Source organism: Platalea leucorodia (genome assembly GCF_965183815.1).
Source record: "Platalea leucorodia genome assembly, chromosome: 4".
Taxonomy (NCBI): domain Eukaryota; kingdom Metazoa; phylum Chordata; class Aves; order Pelecaniformes; family Threskiornithidae; genus Platalea; species Platalea leucorodia.
The window spans coordinates 95,076,987-95,092,647 of NC_138826.1; the positions used below are offsets into that span (position 1 = coordinate 95,076,987).

General features: G+C 37.8%; 1 protein-coding gene across 2 annotated transcripts in view; it reads left to right on the top strand.

The window, feature by feature from the left end:
- Positions 1-15,661, top strand: part of YAF2 (YY1 associated factor 2) — a 36,493-nt gene that overhangs the window by 12,113 nt on the left and 8,719 nt on the right. Inside the window, exons 2-3 of one of the 2 annotated variants that reach the window (XM_082310516.1) lie at positions 7,499-7,581; positions 13,045-13,197. In XM_082310516.1, the coding sequence (XP_082166642.1) occupies positions 7,544-7,581; positions 13,045-13,197 (191 nt within the window). In that variant the 5' untranslated portion in view covers positions 7,499-7,543. The remainder of the gene's footprint in view (positions 1-7,498; positions 7,582-13,044; positions 13,198-15,661) is intronic. The other variant, XM_082310515.1, reaches the window with a different exon arrangement.

The following is a 15,661-nucleotide window of genomic DNA, read 5'->3' on the forward strand; positions in this document are numbered from 1 at the left end:
AAATCAGCAATGGCAATAGAATAAATGTTTATGCTGGGTTTTCAGTGAAGTTGAAAAAGCAGTTTCCTTTGTTCTGGAATATCGTTTCCTTGGTATTTTGGCAGAACCTAGAAGCTCTTGTTGCACAAGGTGCTGCACAAAGAGCTTGTGGAGTAGATGTGATAGTCCATTAAAAAGTAAATGTGATTAAAAAAGTAAATTTTGCTTATGTATCAAACCTAGAAAAAAATAGAATGTTAAGTTAGTTGAAAAATTGCCTGATGGAAGAAAATAAAATCTTAAAATATTGTAGCTACTAATCTGCAAATATGTGGAAGGATATATTAAAAGCTGGTGTGTGTTTTGTGTGTAGAAATGCATGACAGTTCTCTCTAATTATTTGGGAATGACTGTTTGGATTTTGACAAAAATAGTCCTCCACTGTCAAAGTTTGAAAAATATTTCATGCTTTAAATGTTTACTGTCAAACTAGCACTTGAAAAATTCATTGTCATCTTGAGGCACGAAGAAAGATCAGTAAAAAAGATAGGGAAATTGATAGGGGAAAGATAGGGAATTTTTTTCATTGCTTCTGTACAGCCAGATTGCACATACTTACACTCTAACAATACGGATTTGTGCATAAACTGGAATGAATGGCGTAAAATGTAAGACTTAAACTTTTGCCTTCTCACTTGAAGTTTAATAAGATTCTGCCATTCACTATGTGTCAAATTGACTGTTGACTGTCTGCATTATTACATGAGGACAATTACTGCAATGACTTAATGCATGTATGTGTGTCTTGGTTCTATTGATTTCTTTCTATATTATAAGGAACTTAAGTAATTTCTTGACTGTTAGGAAGTTCTTCACCTGTGCATTTGTAAGCCATAATAACAAGATGATGATGCTAAATTAAATTTGGTTCCATTTATTTTATTTAAAGCTGTCAACACTACTGCAGTGTCTGTATAAATATGGGCCTTGGCCTTCCAACATTTTTCATGGATTTCTAGTCTTTAAAAAAAAAAAAAAAAGAAATCTCTTTGAAGTTAAGCTCTTTGCAGGCAGAGATCCGCTCAAAACAAGGAAGACTGGGGTAGCTGTGTATATGTCTAATTTTTCCCTCTGTTTAGGTGAAGTTGCTTACATTAGCTGTTATTAAAGCCAGTTACAGTGGGAGGGTAAAGAGACTCTGGAAGGGGCATAGGTGCAAGAATCACTGGCGTTACTGTAACCTGTTTTGCAGAAAGAGTTCTGAAAAAGAGAGAAAGTGTGCCCGAGGAAGTAGAAATGTTAATTACTTGGTATTTGTAAAGTAACTTGTTATCGGTGTATGAGGGATGTAATTGTATTAAAAAGAATTGATGGGAGGAAAGTTTATTTACTTCCTAGTAGCTTTGACTTCAAAGTACTGGATTGTTACAGAAACTGGATTCTGAAATATCTATCTATCTCTATATATATGTATTTCATTCTGGAGCCGTTTAGACCTTCTGGCGTCTAAATCTACATCATCAGTCCATCATGAAAAAGTCACATTCCAAAGCTGCTGGTTGTAACCTATCCTGTGATCTTCAGAGTAAAAAGCTGTCTAAGCTTTATTACAAAGTTACAGTTAGGACTTTGCATAATTAATGTCTTTTTGAAAATGCGAAGGAAGCGTATCATACTATAATATTGCTACAGTATTTAACTATAGCTGTACCCTGTAAAAGTTACTGAAATAAATGCCATCAGAATTGCCCAAAATATTCATACCTAAGTGAAGATATTTTCCTAATAATATGTTACAGGAGTAGTCTTTCACTTAGAAAATCTTCTATCTAAAACTACTTTTTTGTATTCTTTTTGTCTATTTGTTTAAAAAGCTGTTTACTGTAAAATCATGGCTCTTTCCAGCTGACTCCCTGTATGCATCTACTTGCTTTGGAGATTAGGAAAAACTTTTTATTTTTAAATTAATTGCTTTAATTACTGTGTTAAGATATATTTGAGAATGTGGACCTTAGTAGTTAGAGAAATGAGGACATGTGGTGAAGGAGATTTGAGTAGGGACTAGCAAGAATATGATGATTAAGTAGAAAGTATGCAAAGATAAGCTTTTCTTGAGATTTCAGTAATGACTGTGAACTAGAAAAATGGAGATTAGAGTATTACTGTGGATATCAGATTTCTATTAGCTTCTTGAGACATTAATATTTAGGATAGACGTGAGTGGAAAATGATCTTCAAATAAATTATAAGATATTTAAAGCCTGTACATTTGTATTGGGAAATGACCCAGTCTAGTAATGAAAGAACAGAGTAGGATTTTAATGATTTGACTTTGTTCTCAACAAGATTTTAATGCACTTAGCTCTATTCTGTTTAGGCTTTTAAAAGACGTGTGTGATACAAACATCAGCAAAACAAGATTTTTATTAGGGTTTGGTTAAACCTAAAGGTATTTCTTCCAATAGTTTTGTTTAGTTCACAATGGTATATTGTTAATTGAGTTACTTGAAGTGGAATAAACAATACAATGTTAGAGTTTTCTCGCTTGCTCAAGGAGATGAATTATTTAAGAAGAAACAAACAAGTACTTACTCTAATATTAGCTTTACAGGAGATTGTCTTTTTGGTTTTGCTGGCAGTTCTGAGAAATGTTGAGCAGGGTGGTCTTCAGGCTTATTAGGTGCACGCTCTGTGCAATGAGCATGCGTGGTTTTTCTCAGTGGGCTGATACATCAAGTCTCATGCTGTCTTGCAAATGCATTCTGAAAACACTCGTGGAAGTGTTTTATAAACTGTTTCAATTGTTTTTAATGTATTTTTGCAGCATTTTAGACTAGCCAATGTATGAGAGTCTTTACTTTTAACAGCTTTGTGAAATTATCCAGTCAAGTGGTATTTATAGAATCATAGAATCATTTAGGTTGGAAAAGATCTTTAAGATCATCAAGTCCAACTGTTAACCCATCACTGCCAAGTCCACCACTAAACCATGTCCTCAAGCACCACGTCTACCCTTCTTTTATATATCTCCAGGGATGGAGACTCAACCACTTCCCTGGGCAGCCTGTTCCAATGCCTGACTACCCTTTCGGTGAAGAATTTTTTCCTAATATCCAACCTAAACCTCCCCTTGCTCAGCTTGAGGCCATTTCCTCTCATCCTATTGCTTGGTACTTGGGAGAAGAGACTGACCCCCACCTCGCTACAACCTCCTTTCAGGTAGTCGTAGAGAGCAATAAGGTCTCTCCTCAGCCTTCTTTTCTCCAGGCTAAACAACCCCAGTTCCCTCAGCCGCTCCTCATAAGACTTGTGCTCTAGACCCTTCACCAACTTCGTTGCCCTTCTTTGGATGCACTCTAGCACCTCGATGTCCTTCTTGTAGCGAGGGGCCCAAAACTGAACACAGTATTTGAGGTGCAGCCTCACCAGTGCTGAGTACAGGTGGGATGATCACTTCCTTAGTCCTGCTGGTCACACTATTCCTCATACAAGCCAGGATGCTATTGGCCTTCCTGGCCACCTGGGCACACTGCCAGCTCATATTCAGATGGCTGTCGACCAACACCCCCAGGTCCTTTTCCACCAGGCAGCTCTCCAGCCACTCCTCCCCAAGCCTGTAGCATTGCATGGGGTTGTTGTGACCCAAGTGCAGGACGTGGCACTGAGCCTTGTTGAACCTCATACAATTGGCCCTGGCCCAACGATCCAGCTTGTCCAGGTCCCTCTGCAGGGCCTTCCTATCCTCCAGGAGATCGACACTCCCACCCGACTTGGTGTCATCTGCAAACTTACTGAGGGTGCACTCAATCCCCTCATCCAGGTCATTGGTAAAGATACTAAACAGAACTGGCCCCAATACTGAGCCCTGGTGAACACCACTTGTGACCGGTCGCCAACTGGATTTAACTCCATTCACCACCGCTCTTTGGCCATCCAGCCAGTTTTTTACCTAGCAAAGAGTACGCCCATCCAAGCCATGAGCAGCCAGTTTCTCCAGGAGAATACTGTGGGAAATGGTGTCAAAGGCTTTACTAAAGTCCAGGTAGACAATAGCCACAGCCACTAAGCCACTAAGTGGGTCACCTTGTCATAGAAGGAGATCAGGTTAGTGAAGCAGGACCTCCCTTTCATAAACCCATGCTGACTGGGCCTGATCCTCTAGTTGTCCCGTATGTGTTGCGTGATGGCACTCAGGATGATCTGCTCCATGACCTCCCCTGGTGCTGAGGTCAGGCTGACAGGCCTGTAGTTCCCCAGATCCTCCTTCTGGCCCTTCTTGTAGATGGGTGTCACATTTGCTAACCTCCAGTCAACTGGGACCTCCCGGGTTAGCCAGGACTGCTGATAAATGGTGGAAAGTGGCTTGGTGAGCACTTCTTCCAGCTCCCTCAGTACCCTTGGGTGGATCCCATCCGGCCCTATAGCCTTCTGTGTGTCTATGTGGTGTAGCAGGTTGTTAACCATTTCCCCTTGGCTTATGGGGGATTCATTCTGCTCCCTGTCCCTGTCTTCCAGCTCAGGGGGCTGGGTAGCCAGAGAAAAAACAATCTGACTATTAAAGACTGAGGCAAAGAAGGCATTAAGTACCTCAGCCTTTTCGTTGTCCTCTGTCAGTATGTTTCCCCCCACATCCAATAGGGGATGGCAATTCTCCTTAGCTCTCCTTTTGTTGCTCATGTATTTGTAAAAGCGTTTTTTGTTATCTTTTATAGCAGTGGCCAGATTAAGTTGCAGCTGGGCTTTGGCCCTTCTAATCTTCTCCCTGCATAACCTCACAACATCCTTGTAGTCCTCCTGAGTGGCCTGCCCCTAGAGAGGCACTAGAGAGAGAGAGGAATACCTTTTTTTTTTTTTTTTTTTTTTTATAACGATGTAAATCTATGGTAACTTCTAGATGAACAAAATACACACAACTATTGTAGGTTTGTTATGAAGTGAGTAATTTTACATTTGGTGCAGAGTAACCAAAGTTAGAAGAGTTTGATAGAGGCTTCTAAAAGCTTGCATTTCGAAAAGGAGATAGACACCACCACCCCCCACGCCCCCTGAGAAGAGGTGGGTTGGAGGGAAGATGACAAGGTACAATTAAAGTAGAAATTAGTTGTGTCATGGTAACAGTGTTTTTATAGCATGGTATATATTACTGTAAGTTGTATGCTGTTTTCAGGTAGCCAAGAATTTTATCAGTCTAGGCAGTGTAAACCTATATTTGATGTGTCTGAATCTTCTAGCATGGCTGAATACCTTAAAAAACCCAGATGTTTAAAATACTACCGCTAAATATATATACACACTATATAGTATACAAGAGTGTATCATTTTGGGCAAAATCAAGAAGATTTTAAGTATGAATACTAGTGGACATGGTGGGTTTGTGAAAAACATTGGAAGAGTGATTAATCTCTGAAGTATCATATAATTACTTGACTGGCAGGTCAACCTGTGGGAAAGGTGCTGGTTTTGAATTTGAGAAGAATAGGTTAAATGCTTTCCTTGCATTTGGCAGTAATTCTGAAAAGTGTCTGAAGATTTTAATGCTGTTTCAATTGTTACAGTACTATAATACGTTCCTGCACATCACCTCGTTGTCAGAACTGCCTGCAGTAAAGTCATTTTCTGTCCAAAGTTACTGAGCATTTACAGTGGCTTAAGAGTGCACAGTTGGTTACTGCATATCAGCTTATCTGTGGTACTTTATTTATATTTCTATAGATCCATGGGACGCATTTTATATGGAAGTCAAAGGAAGAAGCAAGCAGTGTAATTATAGGTAAATGAAAGAAAAGCTTCTGTAATTAAAGTTTGGATGAGTGCTTGAACAAAAATTTCTAGCTATCCAAATAGAAACCAGCTGAATTTCAGCATAACTTAAAGTGAAAGTGAAACTTAAAGTAGAAGTTGCATAAGTTTGTATATAAGATAAGGTAGAATAAGATGGAAGGAAAAATCAAAGGGGTATTAATCAGATAGAAAGTGGAGGCATTGTCATGACGATATTGTAGTAGTCATATTTCTTTGTGACTGTCAGAAATGCATGATTTTGGGAAGGTTGCTTTTTAAGCAGTTGTCCTTCATAAGTAGTAAACAAAGAACAAGGTAGGATATAGGAAAACTTGCAGTGATTTGAGGAGCTGACTTTCTCTGATGCCTAGTGGTTACTTCTAGGTACTTTTTCCTGGAAGCTGACCGATCTTGTTCTCTTATGCCTTGCCTGAAGATAGTTAATTGGGAATGCCTGACATTGATTTTTAGAGTTTCTACTACCTTAGTCAGAACTGTGACAAGTGTTCTGGGTTTAATCCATAGTGCATCAGCATACACTGTGTTTGTAATGCAGCTTTTGGAATAAACTCCAAGATTTTCCCAAGGAGACATCATAAAAAACCCTGTGTGTGGAGTTTGTAAAGGCCAAAGCATTTCTTTTTTTTGTACTGACCTTATTCTTTAGCAATCAACTTCGCAAGTTTGACCAAAGACGACTTGTATGAATGGATTAGTTACTGCTTCTAACGCCTTTTGGCAATAGCGATTTTGATAATTCTTGAAAAACCCTGGAGAGTGAAATTCAGGGCACTGATTGACTAGATTGCTGATTTCCAAAGAATGGATTCTGTCATGCCTTGCTGGTGGGACAGAACAGATTGCAGAAGTGTGAATGAAGCTGATGTTCAAAAAAACCATGCTGGGCTCATTACTTGAGTCCTGTATGGTGAGGGCCTTAAAGCAACATGAAGTAGAGTAGAAGATTTGGGAACTTCCACTAACTCGGAAGCATTTATTCAGTCCTCCTGAATCACATGAAAGCAAACAATACTTTGTATTTAGAGAATAACGTGGATTTTTCATTTTTGAGGAAAGCATTCTGTAACCAAGGGCAAGACAAAATCAGTGAGGTTTCTGTTCCATATACTTCTAACCTTTCTTTCTTGAGGGATGAAGCTGCTGTCTTGAACAAAAGGTCAATGTCTCCCTGTAGGGAAGAGAAGTTTAGATAAATGGTACTGCTTAAGGATTAGGGGTGCCTTTGAATAAAACCTCTTTAAGTCTCTTGAAACCTATTTTTTTTAAGAAGTGCTGATCTTTTACAGTGGAGTAAAGGAAAAAATTTGTGTGCAAAGTTGCCATTGTGGAATGTATGGGATACTGTGTAGAGATTCTACATAAAAGCAGGTGAAGAATTTCGAAGAAATACCACAGGCTTTGTTTTGCTCAGGAGCTGGTCTTTTCTGGGAAAGAAAATATGACAGGAGATAACATAATGCTGATCAGCCTGAAAGCTCGAACTGTTCTGATGAATAAATGATTCCTGGTATATAACAGTTACCTCTTCTTTTTGATAGCATGAACATCTTGCCTGTTTCATTGAATCCTTCTGTCATTCAAAAGGTAGCTTCTTAGTATCTGGAAGAGAAACTTGAGTCCATGAACTGAAAATCGATCAATACCATATTGGGCAGCTACGACATAACAACCTTCTGTAGGAATAGTGTTTCACAGGTAATTTCTTCCTGATTTCTAGGATTGGGCAAGATGTGTATAATTTCATAGGAAACCAGGGAGCGAGATGAATTTGAAAACAGTATTGTATCAGCTCATTGATGGGTAAGTAAAACTGGACTAGAATATTGCTCTAGTTATTGGAGGAAAAGTGTGGCAAGTAAAGTGACCAGAGCTCAATAGCAGACTTAAATATCTGGCTTAACATGTGGCATTCTAAAAGTTTTTAGGTACATTGCATGTGGCACTTGCTTTACCAAATCAATAATTTGCCACTCCAGACAGGATAAGCATCCAGCAAGGGCTTTTTGTCTGAATTGAAGCCAGGGGGTGGATGGACTTGAGAAGAGGAAAGGGAAGGAAAGGATCATATTAGAATGGAAGCTCTGCTTGGCAGGTATTATTCTGGATCCAGGTCACCTGTTGAAGAGCATCTTTCAGCTTGATTGAGGTGACAGCATTTCCTTAATTTAGACCTGTTCTGTTAAGATTGGGAAAACATAATTTTAATACTTTTGCAGTAGTAAAATATATAAAGCAGAGGAGACTTAGCTTCAAGAAAGAGCATGCCTTTGAGCGTGTCTCCTATTCTTCAGAATATCTGAACTGTGTAAACTGCACATTATAGATGACAGTACACTTTTCCGACAACAGGTTGAAAAGGTGTATGTATTCAGCACTGAGATTTAATTACAGCATCTAGCTTTCCATATAGAAAAGCATAGGATGTGTTCTGAGATCTGTGGATACTGGGAGGATATGGGTGCTGGTTCTGTGTGGACCAGTCCAAGTCCAGCGTGGCTCACACTGAATCAAATCTAAGGTGTTGGTTGCTCTGTTAGAGTGTTGATGCCTCTGCACTGTGCTTCTCAGCAATGTTATTTGCTTGGCCGCACTGTGCTGCTTGGCAGTCTTACTTGGCTGGCCCTGCGTGTTAGGATATGCAGCACCAAACGGATAAATCTCCTCCAAACCTTGCACGCAGGGGTGCATCATGCTGACACAGGACTCATTTGAGATGTAGGTAGGTTTGGGGTTGGCTCATGAGAAAACTGTCACAGTTGTCCACACCATGCTCTTTGTCCCCAGAATGTAGTGGATGGACCCTAGAGCTGGTTTGACAGATAAGTAGCTCAGATCTGTCAGAATTTGAGCTTATATTCTGAGTAGTGCAGGAGACATTAGACTGCATTATGGACTTGTGATGGCTGTCGAAGCAGCACTGTACAAATATAGTTGTGCTCTGTATAAATTAAATTCAGCCAGACCCCAAGATGCTTCAGCATTAAGTCAGTTTGGTTGTCTGCATGTTTGATGCACAACTCGGGCGATTGAGAGTTTACTGTACTTCTGCGGCATATGTTGATTATTAATATTGTACATAGATTTTATTTTTGTTTATTTCTGTTTTCAAAATGGACCAGCTTTGTTATAATGAGACCAAGTTATTCACCATATCACCAATTGGTCAAAATTCTTTTTGCATAGATGATTGGTGAATAGCAGGTGAGGGAAATTAAGGAAGCACGTACTGCTGTGAGGCGTCCAAAATGGCTTATGAGCAGGAAGGTGTTGTGTTGAGCTCTAGGAGAGGGAAACGACTCGGGGCAAAAGTTCCAGATATCATTTGGTCTAGTGCACTGCGTGTATTCTTGAATGAGTATTTTCATTACTAGGCATGTAAATTGCTATGCTATAAAGCTTTTTTTTTTTTTTTTTAAAGAATGCCAGCAATGAAAACTAGTCCATCCTTCTCAGTATTAAATATTTGTTCCTTTTGAGAACATCAGTGTTGAATGAGTTTATGCACGCAAAACCTAAATAGACAATTCTCTGCAGCCTCTGTAAATAAACCCTCTAAACCAGCAGCTAGATCAAATCCTGTAAGGTAAAATGTAGTTGCATCCTACCACGAGAAGAATAGAGTTAAAATGATGACATCCTTGTTGTTTAACATTAATGGGAATTTTAGGGAAGACAAAAGGTATATCTTTGAATGTTTGTATTACTGTCTGTTGGCTTTTTAAAAAAACAAAAATGTTAGTTTTCCTTATTTTTTTGAAAGAGATTACACAGTGTGTGACTATTTGTATGCAGGACCTTGAAAGCAACATTGGAATTAGATAACTGATAAAACCATAATGGATGGGGTTAGAATAGAAATGTAGGTAGAAGTATGGCTGATGTTAACTTAGAAGAAAGATAACACTGGCTGAAAAGGAAAACTAAGTGACAGAGAAGGAGGGGCATAATATTCGGAGCTGTGATGTTTAGTGATCTCTCAGAAGCTCAGTAAATCTGGTAGCTGCAGTGCTTAGGGCCTAAACCATAAAGTTCACCTCTGTTGGAAAGAATTGATAGCTCTTATCTTTTGTAATAGTGTATGCCTCTCTTGACTAGTGTTCCACTTAAAATGATTGACATGAAATTATTAGATAAAAATGCAAAGTTTTGAGGGGCTGACTAAGCAATATGTATTGTATTTATTAGCATCTCTCTCTGTAGTTCTGGATTGTTCAGTTGTAAAGTCACTCCCAGTGGTAGAGGCAAAAATGCTTGTAATCATAATGCAGAAGTTTGTAGAGCTTCTTTCTAAACACCAGTTAGCTCAGGTGCTTTTGAATATGCTCAAAAAGCAAATTACTATAAATATATTGATGAAATAAAAGGCGGTGTTAACATTTTCTGCATCTACTTAATCTGTAGCAGCCTATTACAAGGCGTCTTTAGCTAACTGGTTTTGAAAACCAGTGATTTAAAATGTCATATTTTGGCAAATCGTCAAAATCGATTTCCTGTTACAGGAATAGTTTTTCTTATGTTTATCTTCTCTTTGAGAAAGCCTTCTCTGTATGAATTCCTTCATGCTTGAATGACATGGTTCAGCTACCATTAAATCATGAATGATTCTATCAGGTTAAAGCTCCATGAGTGGTAAAGTTATCTCCTGAAGCCTGCATGGCTTGCAAAGTGCTTGATTGCAGTTCAGTAGCTCCTTTTGAGTACCTGGAAAAAAAAAAAAATTGAACGTTTGAAAGACACTCTCTGGTGTTGAGAGATGTCAATTTATGGGTTTTTTCCTCAATTTTTTAATATAAAAACACTGAGCGCATCATTTAAGAAATCCGGAAGTGACAAAGCAGATAATAAATTTTGGAACATAGATATAACTGATAGACAGCTATAGAAATAATTGACAACAAAAAGATGGATGTTTAATTGGGAGGAATAAAATAACTGAGTGGAATTCCTTGTCGCAGCAAAACCACATAGAACCTCTTGATTCATTTTTACTGCATCTTCCCAAACATGATTGCTTGGTGGTTTTTTTGTCTTAACTGACTTCTGTTCCTTGTGGCAAAGATCTCTTTTGTCAGTCTCGTTTGTTTTATGTTACTAGAAAAAGAAGTTCTAAACCTAGGACTTAGAACTAAGCTTAATTTCCCAGCTGTACTCTACTAGAACTTATCTAGTTTGCCCTCAGGAATTAAAATTATTGCAAATTGACAATTCCTAAAATAGTTGGCTCAGAATTTTTTTTCCTTCTCTACCCCTTCTTAACAAGTTTCCATGATCATGGTGTTGTCCACAGCCCTGGGCAATAATTAATTCTGTGTCAAGAAGTTCACTACTGTCTTACTTCATAACATGTCAGGTTATTCTCTCAGGTCACTATGTAGTAATGATGGGATTGTCACTTGGCCATCACTAGGAATATTAACTCCCTGTATCCCTGCCTCCTGGAGCAATCTTCAAGGCAGATGATCTTTTTTTTTATATATATCGCAAGTGTTTTTCACCTGAAATGATAAGCTTGTGCATCAATTACACCTTGGCTCTTCTTGCTTTGTTATGAACTACTGTGACAAATGGTTGAAACAGTTCTGAGGCAAGTTTTCTTAAAAATGTCCTATGTAGCGTGTTAATGTAAACAATTGTAGTCCATTGAGTCATTTCAGTGATTTTGGACTCTACTTTTCCAAGGTCCTAGTTGCAATGCTCTCCTGAAAAGCGCGTAGTCATATATTTGCCAGTTGTTACAGGCTGGGTAGATCTGTTGCTGATCTTCATCTCTCCATGAGTTAGCGTGGGCTTAGTTCATAAGTGGGTATGCAGTAGTCTAGTTTTTACCCCAAAGTTCTATTGTGTTGACATTTTTAATAGTCTTTATTTTTACTTTAATTCATTAAGAACTTGCTATGAAGACTCATGAAATATCAGCTGTTCTATATTAACTGCCTTTCCCACACTTTATGGATTCTTGTAACTCGGCTTTCACTCTGTAACATGAACTATTGTAATCATTACTGAAACTATAAGGTGCTAATGGGAGCTGCCTTGATTTTCTGCTTTTGTTATTTTACTTGTCACTTCACCTAAGGAAGAAGTGCTGGTAGCATGATCCTGTGGGTTGTGATAAATAAATATGCGTAAGAGCTGATAGCTTCTGTTGCTTTAATAACTGCTTTGTATTTTCAGAGTATCACAGTGCATATAATTTGTGCTTTTTCTATTTAAAAAAAAAAAAAAAAAAAACAACAGCACAACCCAACTAAAAAAAACAAAGAGCTTGGCAGGGTAAACATTCTTTTGGAGAAGAAATTGCATCTTCAAAGTCTTAATAGAATCACAGAACCTTCCTTTTTATATGTCATGACTTGAAATTTCTTAATTCCAAAATCTCAAAATAAAGAAATACCCTTGCATTGGAAAGAGTAAAATGTTTCATTTCACTTTAGAATCCTTGTATCCTAATACCAAATAAAATAAAAATTAAGCAATTTCAAAATAATATTTCAGAAAATGTAAAAATAATAAACTGTTGAAATTCTTTTGCCTGCTGTTCCTCTTCTCACCCTGGTTTCTAGTTTGGATCGAAACTTGGAAGTGAAACCTGCGCTGTGTGTACTGATGGAATGTGGTCAGAAGTTTCTGTTGCCAGCTTTTAAGATATATATGTTCTGACAGCTATATCCTACTATTATTAGTGCAGTATATTTTTTCCAGTGAACAACTTGATAAAAATGATACATAACAGGATTTGTCATTGCTTTCAATGAATTTGTTTGAGCTGAAAACACTTAAGTTTTACTCTATAAGGCCAACAGTGGCTTTAGCTCTGATACCTGAAAGGTCAGCTTTTTCCTTTTTGTGATATGGATTGTATACTTCAGTACTGCAGTAGACTCAAAACAGACCCCTTCATCATTTGAGGGGCTGGGACTGGGTGGTAAAGTATTCCCTCTGGAAGCTTCATCTTTTGGAGTTCACTCCGTGTAAGTCTCTGTCTGGATATGACAACTGGGAGAAGAGGGGACATTGCAAAGTCTTGTCCCTAAATCCTTTAAAAAAAAAAAAAAATCTCATTTGTTGATCATGCAAGTAAGTGAAACAAAAGACTGTAATGGGTTTAAATTTGATATGCTATTTTAATGAAGTGTTAGCAGCAAGATAAGTTTCAGCAGTATTTCTTTTTACAGTGATTGTTAATGTTAATAACTGAAGTGTAGAGAGTTTGAGACTTGTAAAGTCTAAGCATTATGTGTGTCTATATATATGTGCACACAGGAAACCTCGACCTGTCTCTCAGCTGGTTGCACAGCAGGTTCCTCAGCAATTCGTGCCCCCTACACAATCAAAGAAAGAGAAAAAAGACAAAGTAGAAAAGGAAAAAAGTGAAAAGGAAACAACAAGCAAAAAGAACAGTCATAAGAAAACCAGGTAAAGATTTTAGAAGCTTTTGTGGCATTGGTAAAACATAATTTAAAAAAGAAAATAAGAAAATGCTCTGTGATTTTACTGCTTTGTAAGTGCTGTGGCAAACTGTTTCAACAATAAGGCTAAATATTTGTGTGTGAACTTTCACTGGTTTAGGATGCCTATTAAATGTGAAGAAAACCTGCAGTTTGTAGTTTTGACCAGAAGATGGAGACCAGATAAATATAGAGAGAAAGGGTTACAGATGTATTTCTCACACCATACAAGACTGTAGATAGGCAAACGGATGATTCTCATCTCTGGAGAAGAGAGGGGACAGGCGTGACTAGTTTTCATGCAAAATAACAGGAGAGAGAGAACCAGTACCAGACTGCAGAAGAGTGGGAAAGTAGCTTGGTTATTGCTGTCCTTGCAGAACTGGAATAAATTCTGAAGGGCTGAACTAGGGTATAAATTAATGTGACAGGATAAGGCATGTATATTACCTAGTGATAAAAATGTCCATGCTATATCTGGGATGCTAAAGGAAACCTTGGACTCTTAGAACTGAGAACATGAAATATTACAGCACTGACAAGCAGTTGTAAAAGCCTTGATCTTGCTGTAACACCAGGTAGAAGGAAGGTGCAAACTGCAAAACAAAAGTAGCAAGTTTAATCCCTAAATCATCACAGTCGAAGCGTAAAGTTATTGTGGCAAGAATGCTATGCGAGAAAGCTCAGAAGTATACATGTAGTCTAATCAAACGTGGGAGGAACTATTGATTTACTTATTTTTTTATTTTTGATTTGGAAGTGCTCCAAAGTAGTCCAGCCAAAGAAGATCCTTTGGGATTAGTTATGCAGAGAAGTAGCAGATGCTTCTCTTGTGCCTGAAGTAGGACCATCAGGATCAGAACCAGGGAGAGACGGAGAGTCAAGAGAGAACAGTTGTTAAGAAAGTCATAGTTAGGATTAAGATGAGATGTTCCTTCTTCTTTTTTTCTTTTTTTTTTTTTTTTTAATACTCAAATTTACTAGCTTACCTTATGCAGCCGAAGTACTTCAGTTATGAAGTATTTGAAGTTAACACAGTGAGTTTCAGTTAAGCTAATTAAATATAAATTGAAATAGTGATGGTTGAATTGCAATAGTACATTAAAAATGCAAAAGTGAGGTAGGGAAAAAGGGAGAGCATTTAAAAAAATAACTAAAATAAAAATCTTGGACTGAAATACCAGTATTGAGATTTGCATTAAGAATTGCTGTTTGAAATAACTAGGCTACTTTTTTTTTTTTTTTAAATGCTTCAAACATTGCAGTTTTTCACAGAATTCAGTCACTAGGTAGGATAGCAAGTTAAGAATGCTTTATTAGTTTAAGCAGATTTCTTCAGTATCCTTTGGGAAAAGGATATCCTTTTCTCTTTGCCTGAAAACCTGTATATTATTGCTGGAAACGATCATAAAAATCTGCATGCACACTCAATATGATTAAAAAGCTCCAGGCATGTCACGTATGCGGGTTGATAATGCTGAATTTTTCTCTCCATTCCCATGTTACAGAGCAGCGGATTTTCAGTTTTCTTTTAAATTCTTCAGTCATGCTACTTCAGCCTCAGGGGAACAAGATGTCAAAGCCTCTATTCTAGTGGAGGAAAGGCATGAGGTGTTTCAGCTGAAGTGACTGGGAACCAATTCTGCTTCAAACAAAGTCAGATGATAGGGTAAAGGTTAGGGCTTTGCTGTTAGCACACCTGCTAACATGTGATGTCATATTAATTTATTGTATTGCAGCTTGAGCTAGTGAAAGCTGTGGAGTCAGTTAAGTTCATAACCGATTGTATAAATTCAGCTGTCTGTTGACAGTTTTTCATGGTAGTCAAAGGATAATAGTAAATTGAAAGTACTTTATGCTTGTCACTAGCAAAAATATGACGGCAGAATATAAGTCAAAGTTTTCTTCTCTGGTCTTTATGTTGTCAAAATCGAGCAATTGAAAGATTAGATGAAGAGACTTACCCTATCAACACTGTGTAATGCTCAGCTCTGTGCGTAATTTAAATCACAGCATATGCCAGGAATACCAGAGTTATACTGTGAACAAAAAGTCCAGTTCAAATAGTATACTAGCAGTCCTAGTGAGGTTTTGAAATGAAGTAATAACCTGCTGCAAGTTAACACTATCTGTACTGTTGAATTCAAAAGACAAGACACCAACATCTTCATTATTGAACATCATTCTCTACTTAGAATTGCTGCTTAAGGCTGCTGCAGAGACGGATGCTTCTCTGGATCAAATTTATAACTTTCTGTGGCCACAATAAAGAAAGACTTAATTTTTAAAAGTAAAAACCTTCACATGTGCAACACATCCATATTGCTGCACAGTTACATTATTCATAAGGTCAACTTTTAAATAATCTTAGGAGCAGGTAACATGTTATGTTCAGCTATTTCAATGTAAAATATGCTAGGAAACACTCTACT